Below are 18,620 nucleotides of genomic sequence, written 5' to 3'. Positions count from 1 at the left end.
GCTGTTCCTGGTAATGCCTGGAGTAATGGCCAAGAATACAAACGGAAGAGAAGGCCTATCATTAATATCAGAAATAATATCAAATATTAATACTAATATCAGGTTACCTAAGCTCATAAGTACAACATATTTGGATGCAATGATACTAAAAAGAGTAAAGGACTGTGACTTACATGATCTGCTTGTCTCTTTCATGTCCAGCAGCAACTGGATGTCAGTGGTAGGCTGATGCCTACTGGAAGTATTCATCACAACCTTGATTTGCTCACCAGCCAGCAGTTAGAAGGTCTTGGTGACCACGACTTCCCGGAGACCATCAACAGGCTTCATCAGGCTGGTGTCAGCAGCAGAATATTTGAAGTCCTGGCTAGCCTGGTACAGGGTGGTGATCTTCAAAGATGTCTGGAGGTTAAGCTGGGAAATAACCTTGGACATACATCTAGGAGGCACTGAAGGCCACCTAGATTGCCTGAGTGATCTTGGAATGCAGAGCCAGTGGAGACCTCAGCAGGTGGATCGCCTCATCATTTTCCATCTCCAGGAACATGGGCTGACACACCGGTGAGCTTTTCAGCTAGGCGTGGTTGAACCTTGTGGATGAGGCTGATGAGACACTCTCCCAGCTTATGTTTCTGGTAGTGGAGAGGAGTGGAGGCCAGCGTGGAGGCTGGCAGAGGATCCTTGCCCCACACATAAGCAACAGGCTAATGGAGGACAGAGGGACACACAATTTAAAATACACCTTTACATAAAATACACACAATCCTAATGCTGCCACAAAACTGTAATACAACTGTAATACATGTCAAAAGTAATTTGACAAAAGCCAGTACTGTAATTACCTGCTGCAGTGTTTCCTTTAGGATTTTTTTTAGCAGTGGGGTTAGGTCTGTCCGAACAACAATGATCTTGACATATAGGCTTTGTTTAAGTTTTTGGGGAGAAAAGTGAAGCTAACGGTGGCTAACGAGCTACCCACCCTCAGAAACGTCACTAACATCACAAACACATGCGTGACCACCATAAACACATATTAATATTGCTATTCGAAGTAAAGTAGGACAACATTTTTTTGTCTCCAGGTGCCATGGTGGATCCTAGTATCGGAGTTCGATCGAGCTCATGCCTGCGCTGAACTTAGAGTGGGCGCACTCTGAGTTGATTTAACAAATTCAAATCAGCTTGAAGAATGAATGAGCTGGAAGAGTTCAGGGTTAGGTTCATAGTTAGTTGAACCTGTATCTATTCCATATCTACATCTCACAAGAGCTTCGTTCTAGTCCTTGGTAAAGTAATATAACATCTTAGCTGATTCTGAAGGATGCTTTGACATTGTGTGACTAGTAAATGCAGTTGTGTTCATCTTACCGAGCCAAGAGAACACATGACCAATATATTAGTGTTTGGTTACTTCTTCTGGCTACAGACATTGCATTTCAGTGCCTGTACAACAGATAGGATAGAAACAAAAACATATTCTCATGCTTGATGTCCACCAAGACAAAACATGTGATCAGCCATTTGTTCATAATTGTTTTAGTAATTTTTTCCCCTTTCATCATGTTAATTAAGGATGTTTACTGTGTCAGCCTGTCTGTCAATGTGCTTTTTTCTTGACCATTTAAGCCAAATCTCTCACTTGCCTGTCTGGAGTACTGTAGCGACATGCCTTGCCCCTGCTTTCCCAGCTGCACTAAGAGGACTAGATGTGATGTGTGCCATGTTGATTCAGTTCACTCATCCACTAAGCCCCTGTGGAGGTGCATGGCACATCTCGACAGGTCTGTAGGAAGACATACCTTCTTCTGACAGTGGAAGGACTGGGACTACGTTTGAGGAACATACAGCATCAATCTAATGGAGAATTAAGATTGACTACTTCAGGTCAGTGCCATGTATGTGTTTGTTGCTTGTATTCATCTCGGGGTGAGGGACAAGTGACTACTTCTCACACAGGAAGACTGGTCCACACTCTTAGTAATTTGTTGTTCATGTCATGACAACAGAATGCAGTCGTTTGTTCACCAAACTACTTTGGGTGCACCAAAACCTTAAATTGAACACTTACCTTTTGGCAGAGACAGCTGCAGTAACGGTAAGCTACATGTTGATACCAGACCTGTGCTCTCTCACTTTGAGGTCAGTAAAGCAATTTACCAGTTTTAGATAATCTTTTGTGTAACTTTTTTGATGTTCCATTCAAGGCACATATATTTAGTAAATGTATCATACAAATGTTATCTCGCAGAGAGTATTTGCTTGAGGCATATTTTCTCAGTAAACTTCTTAATGTTTTTTTGTGGACACATTTCTACTGCCTGCCTAGGCTCTGTCTCAATTATATACCGTTCAGCAGTATACAGGTATTCATTACATGACATGGACTTACATGCCAAAAGAAGGGTAAGAAACGTGTTTGGGGGCTAATTTTTTCTTTACAATCAAGTCTTGTTTAGATTGGACCTGCTACCGCATTGACCCACCTGTCACCTGGCATCATGAGATTGGTCCTGGGAGCAGGGGTCCTGCTTCTGGGGGCCCTCCATCTGTTGGCTCAGGATTCGGATTATGACGACATGGTTATCAGGCCCAGAGACATCCTTGGTGAGGCCAAGAGAAAGGGTTCTGGGCTGGCTGATGGTGCTGACAATTAGTCAACAAGTATTGCCACTTTACACTTCAACATAACTAACATAACAAGAATGTTCAACATAATACCTTATGATTAATATATGTGTGTTTGCAAACAGTAATATATTTGCTTTGTGTAGTCCTATATTGGATTTATTTTGAGAAGCCCTACAGATGGACTGTAGACCTGTAAATGCTCCAATAACTATTAATAACCATATCAATTCAATAACCATACCAGTTGATTTTCGTAGGATAATTGTTGAACATGTGTGTAAATACATACGGCACTTTTAGAATATAAATATAAAGCAGTAACATATTTATTTATGCTTCTGGTCAGATGCCAGCGGCCTGTGCCCGGTGAACGTGTACTTTGCCATAGACACCTCAGAGAGCGTGGCTCTGAAGGAGCAACCCTGGGGAAACCTGGTGGAGGAGCTTAAAATATTCATTCAACTGCTTGTGGAGAAGCTGGATAGGTCCCACACATCCATGTCTGTCACCCCCTCCCCATCTTCTGCCTTAAGCTCCAGCAAGATCCGCTGGGCTTATGGCGGCCTGCACTTCTCAGACCGCGTGGAGATCTTCAGCAACATTGAGACCGATACTCAGATGTTTCTGTCACAGCTACAGCTTGTTCGTTATATCGGTCGGGGTACTCACCTCGACTGCGCCTTGAGAAACATGACGGCTCAAGTGCGTTTTGCCAGTCGCAATAGGAAACCAAGGTTGCAGTATGCCGTGGTGCTGACAGACGGATACATCACAGGAAGCCCTTGCGGTGGGGTCCAGCAGGCCGCAGAGGAAGCCAAGGGGGCGGGCATGAAGATATTTGTGGTGGCTACGGACAAGGAGACGGTGGAGAACGAGCTAAAACAAATTGCTAGTCCACCTGTGGAGGTTTACAGGAGAGACTACCTGGCATATCCCAGCACCCCCCGTCAGGCAGCAGTAAACAGCATAGCTGAGAGCATAGTAAGTCCATATTGGGGCCTTTGTGAGTTCGAATAGAGGCACTAGTACAAAATCAGTGCCAGTTCAAAGGAACAATGCCACTGCAGTGCCTCTATACATGCTTGTTAAGATAGCCTGGGACTCAAAACATCAGCCATGCTGGTCCATCGCCTTAATGTCAGAGTGGAGCACCAACATGGATGCATGTTGTATTAGACATCAGTTTGTGCTTGACTTACTGTAATTTATTTTCCCAGGTGAAACATGCTGAATATGAGGTAAGTAAAACTATGATTAATTAGCACTTAGTCTGAACACTGAAAACCTACTGTAATTGAAAACCCTGTGGTTTTTACCAGTGCCAGGTACCCATGTGTGTCCAAACAGATGGATTTCCTGGTGAAAAAGGGTATAAAGGAATGAAGGTAAGCAAGCTTTAACCATGTAATTCTTGATGTACTGTATATTTTCAATAAAGTTAGAACGAGCAGACAGATGATGCTTTTGTCCGTAGGGCAAAAAGGGAACTGCGGGTGCAATCGGAGACCCTGGTCTCCCTGGACAACAGGTAAGATCAACCGTAGCAGTACTACAGCTGAACTGGCAACTTGAACCGTGAAAGATACTCATGATACAATTATTGACTTGTGGTTGAAATATGTTTTCACAGGGGGACCTTGGTGTTGAGGGACCAATTGGTTTGCCTGGTCCAAAGGTGAGAAGGCACAGAGTACTGAATGATAGAACTATACTGAATTCATTCATGTGTTGCTTTATTAGAGCAATTTCTCATACATGGGGAATGTTTACTCTTTCTACAGGGATCTCCTGGACTAAAAGGAGAAAAGGTAAGACCTTGAAGAGGTTACAGACTACGCTGACCTCCCCTGAGATTTGATCTAGTTCTGAACTTGTCCTGAATTTCACCTAAAGTGCTACTGAGGCCGTTGAAGTCATTCAATAACATTGCTTTCTAAGACATTTTTATTCTGTTTGACAGGGGGATTTTGGAATTTCTGGGACAAAGGTACATAGTTTTATCTTCAGCATCCTGGTTTAGTTGTTGGTGTGTTACATTGTTGTTATCTGTCATACTGATCGACTCAACATGATATTTTTTAGGGTCAAAATGGAGCAGCTGGGTATGATGGCATTGAAGGAGAAAAGGTTTGTCTCCTTTTCATCTGTTTTTGAGAGCACCTGTACAAACCTGAATTAAAGATTTGGTCAGAGGCACATGGGGTCTTTTGTGTGCATCCGTGTTATCTTTTTTACATTTTGGAATTGAAAGCCAGTAGACCCTCCAGCACCCAAAAGATTAGGCTTGTTAGTGTGCATGTTACCTCTAGTTCTGCTATATGTGTTGTGTTCATCTCAGCTCATTTACTCTACACGCTCCAGTGATGATCTTATCTGACAAGAGAAAACAATTTTACCCTTTGCAGGGAAAAACTGGCACCATGGGTACGCCTGGATGTAAAGGAGACCCTGGCATGCAAGTAAGATGTGAAACAGCTCAACAAGCATTTCTTTTGCCGAGATTACATGACTGTACTGTATGCCTCAGCCTGTAGTTTATAAGACATTGAATAGGGACTCTGTTACAGACAATGCCTTAGTCAATGAGTGTTTATCTTAATCTTATTCTGAAGTCTGGGAGAAACAGTGTCAATATGTGTCAATATGATATCAATATGGTTTTATTTCACTTTTATTTTGTCTTAGGGAGATCCAGGTTCTCCTGGGGACTTTGGGGTCAAAGGTGAAGCAGGAACAACAGGTGAAAAGGTATGTGGTGTCTTTCACCCCATAAATAAAGCACCTCAATACATTTTTGATCATTTTCACAATACTGTACTTTTGAAAATAACTTTTATGTTGTATATATTTTTGTGTGGTTGTGTTGTATCGTGTTGTGGACAGGGTGTTGCTGGGTGGAGTGGGAGACCAGGAGCTCAGGGGGATCGTGGCACGCCAGGGAGAAAAGTTTGACATAATCAGAACATTATTAAACATTGACAGAGAGGATTCTCATGATCACACATACATATACATTTTCACACTTACATATATGCATATTCAATATACTGTATATTCCAACAGTATCAATGCATCTCGGCAACACAGACTCAATCTTTTGCAGGGTATCTCTGGCTATGCAGGAAACACAGGTCTGTCTGGAATAAAAGGAGCAAAGGTAGAGTATCTCTCTCTTCAAATGTGTTTGGCTGATTAACTACATTCTTTCATCCTCATACAAAATTCCTGAACGGAAAGACAGAGGGGCAGAATCTAGGGAAAGAGCATGACTTATCAGAATGAACCCTTGGACATTCCAGAATATGATGTGTGTCTGTTGTGGTATAGCACAGAGTGGACCCAAACGCAGCACAGATACAGAGGCAGGACTAAGTCTGAGGTGATTTCATTGGGGGCGTAGGCTGGAGGTTGAGAGGCGGCAGGCAGGCAGATGGGAAAATAGGACTGTGAACTAGTGGGTTGGCAGGCAACAGGCACACGGTGTATGATCCTGGGCACAAGAAGAACAGGTTAGTGAATGCAAAATAGTTCAAATAGTACTTGACTGATCTTGAAGCACATACTACCATGGTATCTGTGACAACGATCTGATTAGGAGTGGTTGGAAAGCCAGGGTTGAAGCACAGCAGGAAGATGGAGTAATGAGTGACAGGTGTGGAGGTTTTAGGCAAGACAACACACAAACAAAGGGGAACCAGCAGAGGGTGTTAAAGGGACAGGGACTAGACAACTGCAGTGGCCGACTGCAGTGGCCGTAACAGTGTCTGTGTATGTTCTTGTGTCGCCACTTCCTGCTCTTGTGTGTCACACTGCATGATTAATGAATGTGTCTTTGTCTTAACCCATTTTTGGAAGGCCTGTCTGATGACTTCATAGAGACACAGAAGGAGGAAACACACAGTGCTTACTTATATATTTTACCACAGAAATAAAATAATTTCTCATAGAAATTATGGGTGTTGAAAAATATGATATACATTCAGATAGAGAGAACTGAGATGTTGTCTTAACCCTGGTATTTTTAAAGGTAGGTTATGTATCATTCAATATGACACATTTACATGTTCTTTTTGTAGATGCAGATGACAGTAGAGTTCGAAGTCATCGTCACGTTTTTAATAACACCTTATGGCATCTCTAGGATTGGTTAGATCACCACTTCATACGATCAAGAGGTCCATTCCACCTTTAACAACAATGTCTGTCCCATAGGGCCAGCCTGGACTTGCAGGGGCTCCAGGAGATGATGTAAGTGCTAGATGGATGATATTCATCTTTGGTTGCAACAGGGTATATTGAACTTGTTTAACTTGAAGGTCCTGTTTTCCAGGGCATCAGAGGGGATAGTGGAGATGCTGGTCCACGGGGGAGGACAGGCAGAAAAGGAGCTAAGGTTCTCGCACAATCCAGATTCAATTTACAGCCACAAATAATGTCTATGATTGGATACACCATAGTTTGTTTTCACTGTCTGGTTTACTTTCAGGGAGAGCTAGGGCCAGAAGGTGAAAGGGGACTCACAGGAGACAAAGGAGCAGCAGGCTCCACAGTGAGTCAACTTCTAATGAATCCCATAAAAAGCTACTTGTGAAGATGAGTCAAGTGAATCATTTTGTCTTTTGCCAGGGCGCCCCAGGTTTCCCAGGGGTCCGTGGTCCAGCAGGTGACAAAGGGGAGTTGGGAGCTCCGGTAAGCATCCATAGACCGTTAAACTTCTCTCCGGCTATGTGGACAAGCTCTCCCACTAACAGTCCACTCGGTCTCTGTGTTTTCCAGGGTTCCCAGGGACAGATAGGGGAATTTGGACCCAGAGGAGATGCAGGGGGGCCAGGGGCAAAGGTGAGATGGTCTGGCTTACCCACCCACACTCCTCTTAGTCCTCTATAAGCATGAGACTTTTAAACCAACACTTTGCCAAAAGATTACCAGGATACTCTTGGTCAGATGGTAAACACCTGGGCTTGGTGAGTGAGTGACTGAGGTTTATCTCCGAAACAGCACCACTTTACCCTACTTACAGGTTCCAACAGACGTTTGTATTGACACAAAAGAGGGAATGTTGAGGTAAGGGTACAGTAACATGGTTTTCAGAATCAAGACCCCATTTGACAAACAGTGACAGTGGTAGAGGGAGATGAAGGCTTTGTTGAGTGTTGACATGCACGGTCTCACATCAATGACAAATCTTCCGTCACACACACAAATCCTCCTTCACAGAATGCAGGAGAGTTAGACCAGTTTAAGTACTGTGTCATCCATCAAAAGGGGGAAAAGGCTATTCTATCCAGAAGCTAGACATTGTTTTTTTTTCTTTTTCAAAACTTCATAAATAATACATGGTTTATGTCATTGTATTGCATTCAAGGGAGACAAAGGAAAATATGGCTACAACTACGCAGGACCCAGAGGTGAACAGGTAATTATCTAAACCAATGATTTACTCGGCCTTGCTTTTGACTGTCAGCTCCGTCTTGAAACTCATTGCTTCTCCCACCTTCTCAGGGTGACAGAGGAGAACCTGGCTTACTTGGCTTGCCGGTAAACTGAAATGCTGTCTAAATTTAATACAGTTAATATACAGTATACCTCCCACCCCCAAAGAAAATGTATGCATCGTAAACTGTAACTGCATGTATGTTTCCATAACATTGACCTGCACAGGGCTCCAGAGGGTACTATGGTGAGAAAGGAGAAGAAGGGTCCAAAGGAGGGACAGGAGAGCCAGTGAGTGTTGAAAAGTAGAGTGGTGAAGGCGCAGCGAGTTCTGTTGATGTTGTTTGTGTAATTCCCCTACCTTACCACAGGGAGAGCCAGGGCTTGAGGGGACTCCAGGAGACAGAGGGATAAGAGGTCCGCCTGGGTCTTCAGTGAGTCACTCACCATAGACATGCAAACCCATATTCCAATGACGCACTCACATTGTAAATTGTCTATTCGACACCATTTGGCACTATTTTGTTACATAGATGCTTTTGCAATTGTCTGTAGGGATCCCCTGGCCCACGCGGGCGTTCAGCACTGACTGTGAGTAATGAACATTGTAGAGAATAGAATAACAACAGACTAATGTACAACTTGCAGGTGCAATAACCTACATGTATTACATATCCTCTTCTGGAGGAAGAAAATACTAATCAATATCATCTTGGCTTGGCAGGAGTGTGAACTCATGGGACATGTAAGAGAAACATGTGGATGCTGTGGTAAGAACTTTATTGTTAGTTACGACAACCAGCTGTCCAATGCTTTGAATATAATACCCATAACAAGTTTCTAAGTGTTTCTGCATCTTTTGCAGACTGTGTGAAGATGTGTCCTCCTCTCGACCTGGTGTTTGTGATTGACAGCTCTGAGAGTATAGGAAAAACCAACTTCAGCCTGGCTAAGAATTTTGTTCTTAGTGTGGCAAACAGACTGGGGTCAATGGCTAAGAACAAAACTGATGTATCAGGTAAATACAAAATGTATTTTTTTATTGTCTTTTCAAAGATTGCCTGATTTCCATTCACTGTTTCATATTTTGGGGGTTTCAAATTCTTGTTCTGTAATTGGATGGCAGGGTCCCGTTTTGGCGTGGTCCAGTATAGTCACCTCGGAGCTGTTCAGGTTATCCAGATGGATGACAAGACTGTGACCTCTTTGACCTCCTTCAAGGTCAAGGTCAAGGCCTTGGAGTGGATTGCGGGAGGCACCTGGACCCCATCCGCACTGAAGTACACCTATGACAACCTGATCGTCCCCGGGCGCAGGCCCGGCACCAAGGTACCCTCCCCTCTCTTCAACGCTTCCGTAACACATTGGATAAAGGACACTCCTTTCTTTCTATGTCTACTCTGATTGCCTCCAGCATCTTTAAATTAATTAAGTGTGATAGACTTATCCACCGAATCGCTGCTGTGCTAATGTGATTTGAAGTTCAACATAATTTGGTTTGATGGTATTTTATCTGAAGGTAATGGCAATAGTCATCACGGACGGTCGGTACGACCCTAAGGATCTGGACAGTCTGGGGTCTCTGTGTGGCGGGGTGGATGTGTACGCTGTCGCCATAGGTGATATGTTCAAGACCGGAGCTGAGAGGCAGAATCTGGAGAGGATAGCCTGCAACATGACTGACCAGGTGAAGACCTTGAGCGTGTACGCAGAGCTGACAGCGGAAGACTTCCTGGAGGAGGTTGAACAGTTGCTTTGCCCAGGCAAGTCTACCGTCACAGATGTATGTCAACAAAAGCGAGGCCTTTCTTTGCTTTCTGCCTTCACACGGAATATGATGGATAGTTTTCAACCAATTCCGATTCCTCATTTACACTTCTTCAGATCCAGAGACGATCTGTCCGGACCTGAAGTGTGCCCCGGGTAGGTACAACATTTGACTTTGGAATGCTGTTCACACATGCTTCCTCACACATACTCCCCACACTCACAGACATATACAGCAGATTTATGAGGTAACACCTAATTACATAATCAACATGGCTGTGTTTTATCACAGATATCAATGTCGCTCCCCTGGTCCAGCGCCCTGTCGACATCCTGTTCTTTGTGGATGGCTCTGAGAGAACAGGGCCAGGAAATTTCCGGACCGTTCTGGGCTTCATCAGCAGACTGGCCCAGGAAATCCCTCTGTCCATTGGGGAGTCGGACCCAAAGGGGGCTCGCTTTGCTGTCCTGCAGATTGGAGGGGAACAAGACCCAGAAGTCCTTCTAGATTTCTCCTACAGTTCCAGCAGCATCAGCTCCCTGGCCTTCCAGGCTGTGTACCGAGACTCCTCTGCCAGACTAGGAGGCGCCATCCTCTATGCTGTTAAGAACCTGGTTGTGAGCCCCGGAGGCCGGTTCCGAGGAGTCCGTAGAAATGCTGAGATATCTTTTGTGTTTGTCACCGACGGGGTGGTGTCTGATAGGAACATGGTGCAGGCTGTGGACGCCATGAAGAAAGCCAATGTAGTCAGCATGGCAATTGCAGTGGGCCCTGAGGTAGATAGAGCCAGGCTTCTGCAGCTTACTTTAGGGGACAAATCTCTCATCTATAACCTGAAGAGCTTTAAGGAAATGACTGCTCCAGGTGTTGTGAGGTCTATTGGTCGTTGTCTCGGTTAAGCAAAGTTTTGTCTCTGCTGCTCTTTGTCAGAAAAGACAGTGCTATACTGACCTAGAAGGTATTACAGTTTTTTTTGTCGCTTTGGCTCAAATTTCAAATATAAGTACAATTGTTATTGCTCTATAACTACATGCACATGACTCGTTGGTCAAAACTGATGAGTTAATTCTCTGTGACTCTTCACAACTTCTAAACATTCTTTCATCATGTAAGCCATCACATGCAAAATAATCCATTCAATTATAAAACTCTGTCCGACACATGTATATTCCCTAAATATGTATAACATGGAATGTTTGTGATGTCTGCTAAATTGGGAAATTACCTGCAAGGTAACATGAAATAGGAATCACAACCTAACCAACAATAAAACAATCTTTTTTTTCCTGCATGGATGTCAATTTGTGACAATTTTCTGTTCAGTATAACTTTACATGTAAGAAATATGTAAAACATTGACATGCAAATGTGAATTTTCTGTTTACATGTAATGCATTGCTACAAAAGGTGTTACTGTATACCTACAAATGTGTATATCTTTTTTATGTGTACCATAGTGTTCTACAGTACTGACTTTCCCAGTAAACCTTTACCAATTGTTGAAATCAGTATCTTAAAAGCTCAGCATTATACACAATAGCAATATGCTTGACAAAACTGACATTCTTGTATTGTACAGTAAGCAGTCAGTGTCAACCAAGAACTTGAACAAAAATGAAATTTGTATTAAACATTTTCAGAGTTGACTGCCATGGTAAAAAATCTTCTAATATATATTTTTTCGTTTTGGTGGCATTGGCCAATTTACTGACAAAATACTGTTAAAGAATCTGGAAAGTATTTCCAAAAAACGAGCCAAAGGGATTGAGACAAACTGTAACTCTGAGAGAATTGTTCGTTTGACTGAATGCTTCAATTTATGGTGCTGGGTAAATACAAATACAAGTTCAAATAAACCATGTGTGTTATCATGGCCAGTCACACATACAGTAGTGTGTACTTTAGTTCTCAAAACTAAGACTTTTCCAACAATTTCCCTTTCCATCTTCCCTTTCCATCTCATTTTCTCTCTCTATTATCACAAATCATCAACACCTCTTGAAAGATAAGCGACTGAGTACCTGACACCAACGATGTGTGTATTGAAAGTGATCTTGTCTGTATCTGTAAAGTCAGTGTACAAAACAATGGATGGATCTTGTAATTCCATGAATTTATCTGATCTGTTTTGACATTTGTTTTGTGTCTCCGGGAAGAGCAGAAACAGATGAGGTTGGAACTTTGCTTGACAGTAAAGAGTTTTGACTTTCAGAATAAATGCTGGAATACAGTTGGCATTGAAAGGAGTGACCTGATTCTACCTTTTTGTGTCACTAGCGTTGTCTGGATTAACACTATTTGGGCTTACACTATTACCAATCCACTATGATCATAGTGAGTGTAACTGTTCTTATGTCTCTATTTTTCCCACTGCAGAAAGATTAGATTTACAGAAATTCCTAAACTAATCAAGATTCATTAGATTTTGAACAAATATTTAATAAATACACTTTGTTTTATTTGCAGATGATCGACTAGTTGTTTAAAGTTAAGAAAATCATCAACAGTTATCAGGAAGTTCTTAGCCACATCTAACACTAATTCATAAACATGATGCTGGACTGCTGCAGCTAATTGGCCAGTATGGAGCCCAGGGAACAATCTATGGGTAGCCTACACATGGGACAGCTGTCTCTGGAGGAAACAGTTTGGACAAATTGTGAAATTACTAATATTGATTGGCTTTGCACATATATCCAAAGTAAAATTTGACTTGAAATGTACATTTGAGCATAGTCTTATAGATTTTTTATAAAGAAAAATGAAAAACCCTTGAGTCTGTGGTAAATTGATTTGAAAAATGTGGGTGTCAGCATGAAAAGTATTTCACTTTACAGTGCTCACATGGCGTAATTGCACTATTTCTTTCCACATGGTGGCAGTAAATAACAAGAGTACTGCTAAGGAAGAATTCGAGTGGCACTGTGTAGATCTGAATAGTCAAGGGATATGGTTTTAATACAATTTATTAGACTATACAATTACATAAACAAAGCTTTGCTGATCAGTCTCAGCGAAGGAGGTGCCATCCACACAGGTCGTTCGCAGGAGTGATGGCCAACCATCACACATGCACTGCCTTATATAAACTTAAGATCAAATGGCATTCTATAAGGTCAATCAATCAATGTTGCAAACTCTGTGATTGGCTAACTCAACTTAGTGACAGTTTGAAACAATCCATCTCCGGTGTGTCCCAAAGTTCTTTGATGTCACAGCTCTCTCCAGAGCAGTAGATAATAAAGCCACAGGGGTTGACCAGTCAAATGGTCAACTGTCCTTTGTGTGACCATCTTCAAACAATACTTTTAATTAACACAAACAATGAAACAGGACACAGTCCTTATAGCCAAAGTTCAGAGCAACTGTCTCATTGACCCCTTACAGTAACAAGAGGACAGAAGGCCATATAAGATGCTTCACCCATCCCCCATGGGCAAGCTGCCCACAGAGCCATCAGCACCTCACATTCCTTTGAACTCAACTTAATTATCTTCCCTTCCTGTCTCTTACCAATGAACATAGAAGATTATAGATTTCATACACATACATCTATGCATATGACCAACATTTCCATTACAGTACCTTAATGGTGCCGCAAAATCATCTGAACAATCATAAAACGGTTATTAACATAAAATGGAAAAGCAGCACAAGTAAAATATATTGAATACATCAAAATATTATTATAACATTTAATATTTCTACATTTTTCAAACCATATTTTGATTTATAAAATATATTTAACGTGTATAAGTTCCATGAACTTATGTTTACATTTATAGTTTATGGCCACAGGTTTTTATTTTTCAAAAGTAATTATGTACAGTAAGGATAATTGCCTTGACAGCCGATAGGCAACAGCCTTTAGCTGCAGTAGTAAGAGTTTGACTGTTAGCAGAGTAGTTGAGTCCACATGGTAGATGTTGTGGCATTCATACAGTATATTGGGTGCGTAAAAAAAAACAAAAAACAATAACACAAAAAAGTTGTTATGATGTGGTGTTAAGTTAGTACCAAAGGTTTCCCCTATTCTCCATTCTGTATGGAGAGGCATACTGAACCGAGGATCAATAACATTGCAATAAAACTGAATAAAACCAATCAATAAATGTTTTTGTAAAAAAAGTAAGATATGGTACAAAACAAACTCAAGACCTTTATTCATTAGCTACAGGAGTATTTTCAAACCTAATCCAGTGTGTTGGTTTCTGGGTATATCTCAATGTCCTCCCTCCTTGCCTATCCATGTGGGGGTGTGCCCAAAATAATGGGTCTCTGGTCTAAATGGTTCTATACAGTAGTACAAACCCAGCTTCAAGCTCATGTGTCCATTATCTGTGGACCCAACCACCTGACCAAATCATCCACCATCAGGTAATTGCCCCGACAGAATCAGCAGATGTTTTATGTTTTTCCAGATTTTTTTTTGGTATGCTTTATTGTACAACAGAGCCCTCCCTGTCTTTCTCTCCCCTGCTACCCTCAGCAGCCAACACCTGTTGCTTGTGAATTAAATCAGTTCATTGTGGGACACCTGTGTCAGTGGCAACGCGGTGGCGCTAGCCCACATTATCCATCCTACAGCTCGTGCCGGCCTTGGCTGCACTGCTATTGTCCTACCCTGCACCCAAGTGCACTCTATCCAATATTTGTTAAGCAGTGTGGATTTTAATGTAAAACCTATTTCCATTATTTATTTGCATCTCCCTCTCCCTTTCCCCTCTTCCTCTTGGTTTGTCTCCATAAGCCCTTTGTCATTGTTTTCTGATTAGTAAGTGAGAGATGATATTGAAACGATGATCATGCGACGATCACCCCCTGACACTGCATCTGAAAAATGAGATAGGGAGCGCTCTGTTTTAGCTCTTGCTCAATAACATTATACCTGAGAGTAATGGGCTGCCAGGGGTACAATAACCGAGATCGGCTTTGGGATATAACTCCACACTGAAATTCAATAAATGCTTATTTACAGACACACATAGATGCACGCACACACAGACACCCAATCTTATTTTGAATTGTTACATTTCAATGGACTATGCCATTTCTCTCTCTCTCTCTCTCTCTCTCTCTCTCTCTCTCTCTCTCTCTCTCTCTCTCTCTCTCTCTCTCTCTCTCTCTCTGTCTCTCTCTGTCTCTCTCTCTCCCCTTCTATGGGTGACCAAGGAACAATATGTGTGACAACCGCAGTTCCGACCTAATAGAAAAGCAAATATGAGTCACATGAGATGTTATATAACCACTTCATTTGTGACAAAGGGAACAAGAGCTGCTAAATGAACCTGCTAAATGCACAGACCACAAAGCACTCAGGGCTGAATACAGGGGCCAATGGCTAAGTGTTTGGACACAGTATGGAGAAGGCTTGGGTGTGTGGATGCAGGAGTGCTTTATTCTACAACAACCTGGTGTCTCTGTGTTTAGAAGACAAGCAGATTTCACCCTGTAGATGGTCAGAGACAGAAACCAAATGAAAAAAACTTTTTTCTCTCTCATTTTTTTTCTTTAAAAATCTGTTTACATACATTTATATTGCTTCATATATCTGGTTTACAAACAAATTTACATCAAATACATAATAAATATAGCTTTTGGGATGATAATTCTTGCTTCCATGACAATTTCTGAGATGATTTGGGGGTGTTTGCGCAGCAGGTGTTGTGTAGCAGGATTCAGGGTCAAAGACCAGGGCTCAGGGTCACGTTTTAGGAGGAGTACTCGTACTCCTCAGCACTCCGACGGCCGAAATCCATCCAGCCCAGATAGTCCCGGTCCTTTATTCTGTGACTGGGCCCGGGCCCGCTAGCTCGGCTGCTGACGGACATGCTTCTTGGGGGCTGGAACCCACCTAGAAACACAGGGAGGACCAAGATTCTTTATTAGGACACTGACCAGATGCCAGATAGCTCTTACATCCTAAACACAGAGGAAACGGAAGCATGAAATGTGTTCTCTTCGACCTGGGAGAAGGCTACATGAAGTAGAACCGTGATGTATCTATAACGCTAGCCATATCTCCACATATTGATCAGTCCCATAATTTCTTCTCTCTCTACTTCCTGCCAGTTATGTGCATGTGTGCAACACTGGACGGAGCAACACATTGTTTCAGCTCATTATCAGTACCCCAGGGACGCTGCACTGAGTTCAGGCATTTCCACAGCCCCAAACTCCCTCTAAATGGCTCAGCGCGGAGTTCAGACAGGCTTAAACCATGGAGGATACATTATCTGTGAACCACAAAATTAACCAACTCTCTCTCTCTCTGTTTACAGTCGATGTGCTGTTGAAGGCTAGCTCTGCCACTTATGTAAAGGCATCTGTAAGAGGCACACCCCACCCCCTTTTTTCCATGATGCTCATTATTATTGAATGAGAAAACAACAAATACAGTAGATATATAATACCATAATAAAAGAATAGCAAATACTATATGTCAGTAATGTTTCTTCTCAATTGTGTTTAATCTTCTCCGAAAAGGTGTATCCATCCACCATCCAGTGTATCCATTGGCTTTCTATTTGATAGTGGGATTTAATCAGTGGCAAATGTATTGTATATGATAGTGATGATAATTCCCCATTGTTTGGACATATTTTGATGAAATCCTGGTTGATGTGTTTGACATCCCTGGCTGCACCCGTGGGATACTCAGCAGCATGATGTGGATGGTAGCAGAAAGCCAGCATACAGAAATAAACAACGACACATGATGACAGAGGTGGAAGAGCTGTGAGCAGACAAGGATGGAAGGGAGGCAAAATAAATGGAGTGAGGGGGGAGGGGGGTCTTTCTCCAAGATGTCAAGCGTCTTTATGTTCTGCGATGTGATGGATTCTCTGGAGGGCAGGATTCTTTTCAGTCTGAATGATCTTTTCCATCAACAATCCCCATCTTTCCTGTTGCATAACTTCTCTTCATCCACCCCTCTCTTTCTCCTCCCTTTCCCCATTCCTCTCCTTTACACTATGAAGGAACAACAGTCTATACCAGAAGTAAGGCACACCAAAGGAGAGGATTGAGACAATATTTGTCACAATATTTATCCTCTTTTACAGAGGCAGTTGATTAACTGCAGTCCATGTGTTAATTTGAGGTTATGTGAGGATTAACAAGTAGTTTTGCTAAGCAGTAAAAGTGCAATCTTTGTACTGACAGGCAGGGCCATCCCAAATCCCTGTTCTCCCCACATTCACATCCCACCCTAACCCACATGCAACCTTTTAAAATATGAAAGCCTGTGTAATGGAGTTCCTGATTGGCCACCACTCACCTTTCCTCGATATCAATCTGGCCAGTAGCTGGCTGAGACTGGTGCGAGAGTCCTCCTCCTCATTGGGTTTGGAGTAGGGGGTGAGCTGTCCTGCGGGCACTGCCGAGCGGGCTTGGCGTATGTGTGTGGACAGAGCGTTGTCCAGTTTGGGGGGCTCTGCCCGGCCCAGGTCCGGGTTTGGTGAGTGAGATGGCCGTCCCAGGCAGCTGCTGGCAAGGGCGGCGAGGAGAACACACACACAGATCCCGGCGTTCATTGCTGACAGAAATAGAGACACAGGTTAGGACAGACATTCTTAATTTCTTCATCTACAATTGCTATTTTGTTTTTATTATAATTTCAGAATTATTAAGATATAAACACAATGAAAATAAATTCTTTTTTTTTTTATATAGATCTAATCAGTAAGTAAAGAAATGCTCATTCCAATGAACTGAAGTCTCTCCCCCTCCTTCTCCTGCAATTTTACCAATTCATCCATCCTGACTAATGAATGGTTCTCTCTGTCATCATATAACCTGAGGAAATGGCTGGATAATCAGCTAACAATCCATGTTAATGCCTCCACCCTTCAGTCCCGAGTTAGTCCAAAGATCTTCACAGATACACCTTAGTCAACAATCACTCATCCTCAGTGGACCATCTTAATAATACATGTTGTTTAGAAGGTTACCACATGTTGAACATTTTGAGGCAACCGTTTAAATAAGACACAAACTGGTTTGCACACGGGATAAACAGAAGTATCAGTTGTAGAAATACAGCTCAAAACCATTTTAAAACATTAGCTACACTATCAATAATCAGATAGTGGTGATGGATGGATTCAATTTTGAAACCGGAAACTAGAAAGCTCATGTGATTTCCTAATGTTTATCTGAATCATTCTCTCACTTGCAACATGTCACTTTTTTCCATCAAAATTAATCAAAATCGAAACCAGGTGAACCTTCCAGATAAATAAAACAAGCAGCAAACACCAAGAACATCTCTCATTCTGTGAGAAAAGTACTGATTCAAAGTGAAGAGTAAACTTTATTTTTCTATAACCACACCAACAAAATGCAAGTAGGAAGAAGCCAACATACCCTCTTACCTTCACTTTTCAGACAGCCCCACAGTGAATGAAGAGAACAGCAGAGGTTGAGAGGTACAGCGGTAGAACAGGCTGAATGAGGGAAGTTCTCCTGGAGGTGGAGGAGAGGTCCTTATATAGCCGAGAGGGAGGGGCTGGCCCACGTCCCTGGAGCAGAGGGCTGGCGCATCCTGTCATCTGTTTGCGCATCGCTGACGCAGTAGAGGGACAGACGCACGCTAGCTGCCGCCCGAGTAAGACCCACCCTGGACCCCCCCCACACACACACACATATACACACGCACACACTGACACACGGCACTAATGCACAAGTGGACACACATGCACCATCTCTCAACCAGGGAATGACAACAGGGAGAGGGCAGAGGTCATAGGAACCACTTCTAAAGCAATGTAACCCCGCCTCCCCTCGCTCA

General features: G+C 42.6%; 2 protein-coding genes across 7 annotated transcripts; one reads left to right on the top strand and one right to left on the bottom strand.

Moving 5' to 3' along the window:
- The first annotated feature begins 1,727 nt into the window (after positions 1-1,727).
- On the top strand, positions 1,728-12,076 carry LOC124473310 (collagen alpha-2(VI) chain-like). Of its 5 annotated transcripts, none has more exons than XM_047028586.1 (31): positions 1,728-1,884; positions 2,079-2,095; positions 2,447-2,604; positions 2,975-3,609; positions 3,846-3,866; positions 3,948-4,013; positions 4,103-4,156; positions 4,259-4,303; positions 4,410-4,436; positions 4,589-4,615; positions 4,711-4,755; positions 5,034-5,087; positions 5,314-5,376; positions 5,512-5,574; positions 5,732-5,785; positions 6,841-6,876; positions 6,959-7,021; positions 7,115-7,177; positions 7,255-7,317; positions 7,405-7,467; positions 7,994-8,044; positions 8,131-8,166; positions 8,290-8,352; positions 8,433-8,495; positions 8,617-8,652; positions 8,786-8,831; positions 8,927-9,079; positions 9,188-9,390; positions 9,581-9,824; positions 9,946-9,984; positions 10,121-12,076. In XM_047028586.1, the coding sequence occupies exons 3-31, from the start codon at positions 2,499-2,501 to the stop codon at positions 10,726-10,728; spliced, it is 3,090 nt and encodes a 1,029-aa protein (XP_046884542.1). In that variant the 5' UTR covers positions 1,728-1,884; positions 2,079-2,095; positions 2,447-2,498; the 3' UTR covers positions 10,729-12,076. The 5 variants fall into 5 exon arrangements, with proteins under 5 accessions (XP_046884542.1, XP_046884566.1, XP_046884555.1 ...); XM_047028610.1 differs by having other exon boundaries at positions 2,079-2,139; XM_047028599.1 differs by having other exon boundaries at positions 2,007-2,095.
- Positions 12,077-15,209: 3,133 nt separating this feature from the next.
- On the bottom strand, positions 15,210-18,292 carry ccka (cholecystokinin a). Of its 2 annotated transcripts, none has more exons than XM_047037658.1 (3): positions 18,197-18,292; positions 17,109-17,366; positions 15,210-15,683 (listed from the first exon to the last, which is right to left on the bottom strand). In XM_047037658.1, exons 2-3 carry the CDS (start codon positions 17,362-17,364, stop codon positions 15,541-15,543), a joined length of 399 nt encoding a protein of 132 aa, XP_046893614.1. In that variant the 5' UTR covers positions 17,365-17,366; positions 18,197-18,292; the 3' UTR covers positions 15,210-15,540. The 2 variants fall into 2 exon arrangements, with proteins under 2 accessions (XP_046893614.1, XP_046893605.1); XM_047037649.1 differs by having other exon boundaries at positions 18,205-18,283.
- Positions 18,293-18,620: the final 328 nt, after the last annotated feature.

The sequence above is a fragment of the Hypomesus transpacificus genome, chromosome 2 (assembly GCF_021917145.1).
Source record: "Hypomesus transpacificus isolate Combined female chromosome 2, fHypTra1, whole genome shotgun sequence".
In the NCBI taxonomy this organism is placed as follows: domain Eukaryota; kingdom Metazoa; phylum Chordata; class Actinopteri; order Osmeriformes; family Osmeridae; genus Hypomesus; species Hypomesus transpacificus.
This window is presented reverse-complemented; position numbering and strand designations above follow the sequence as displayed.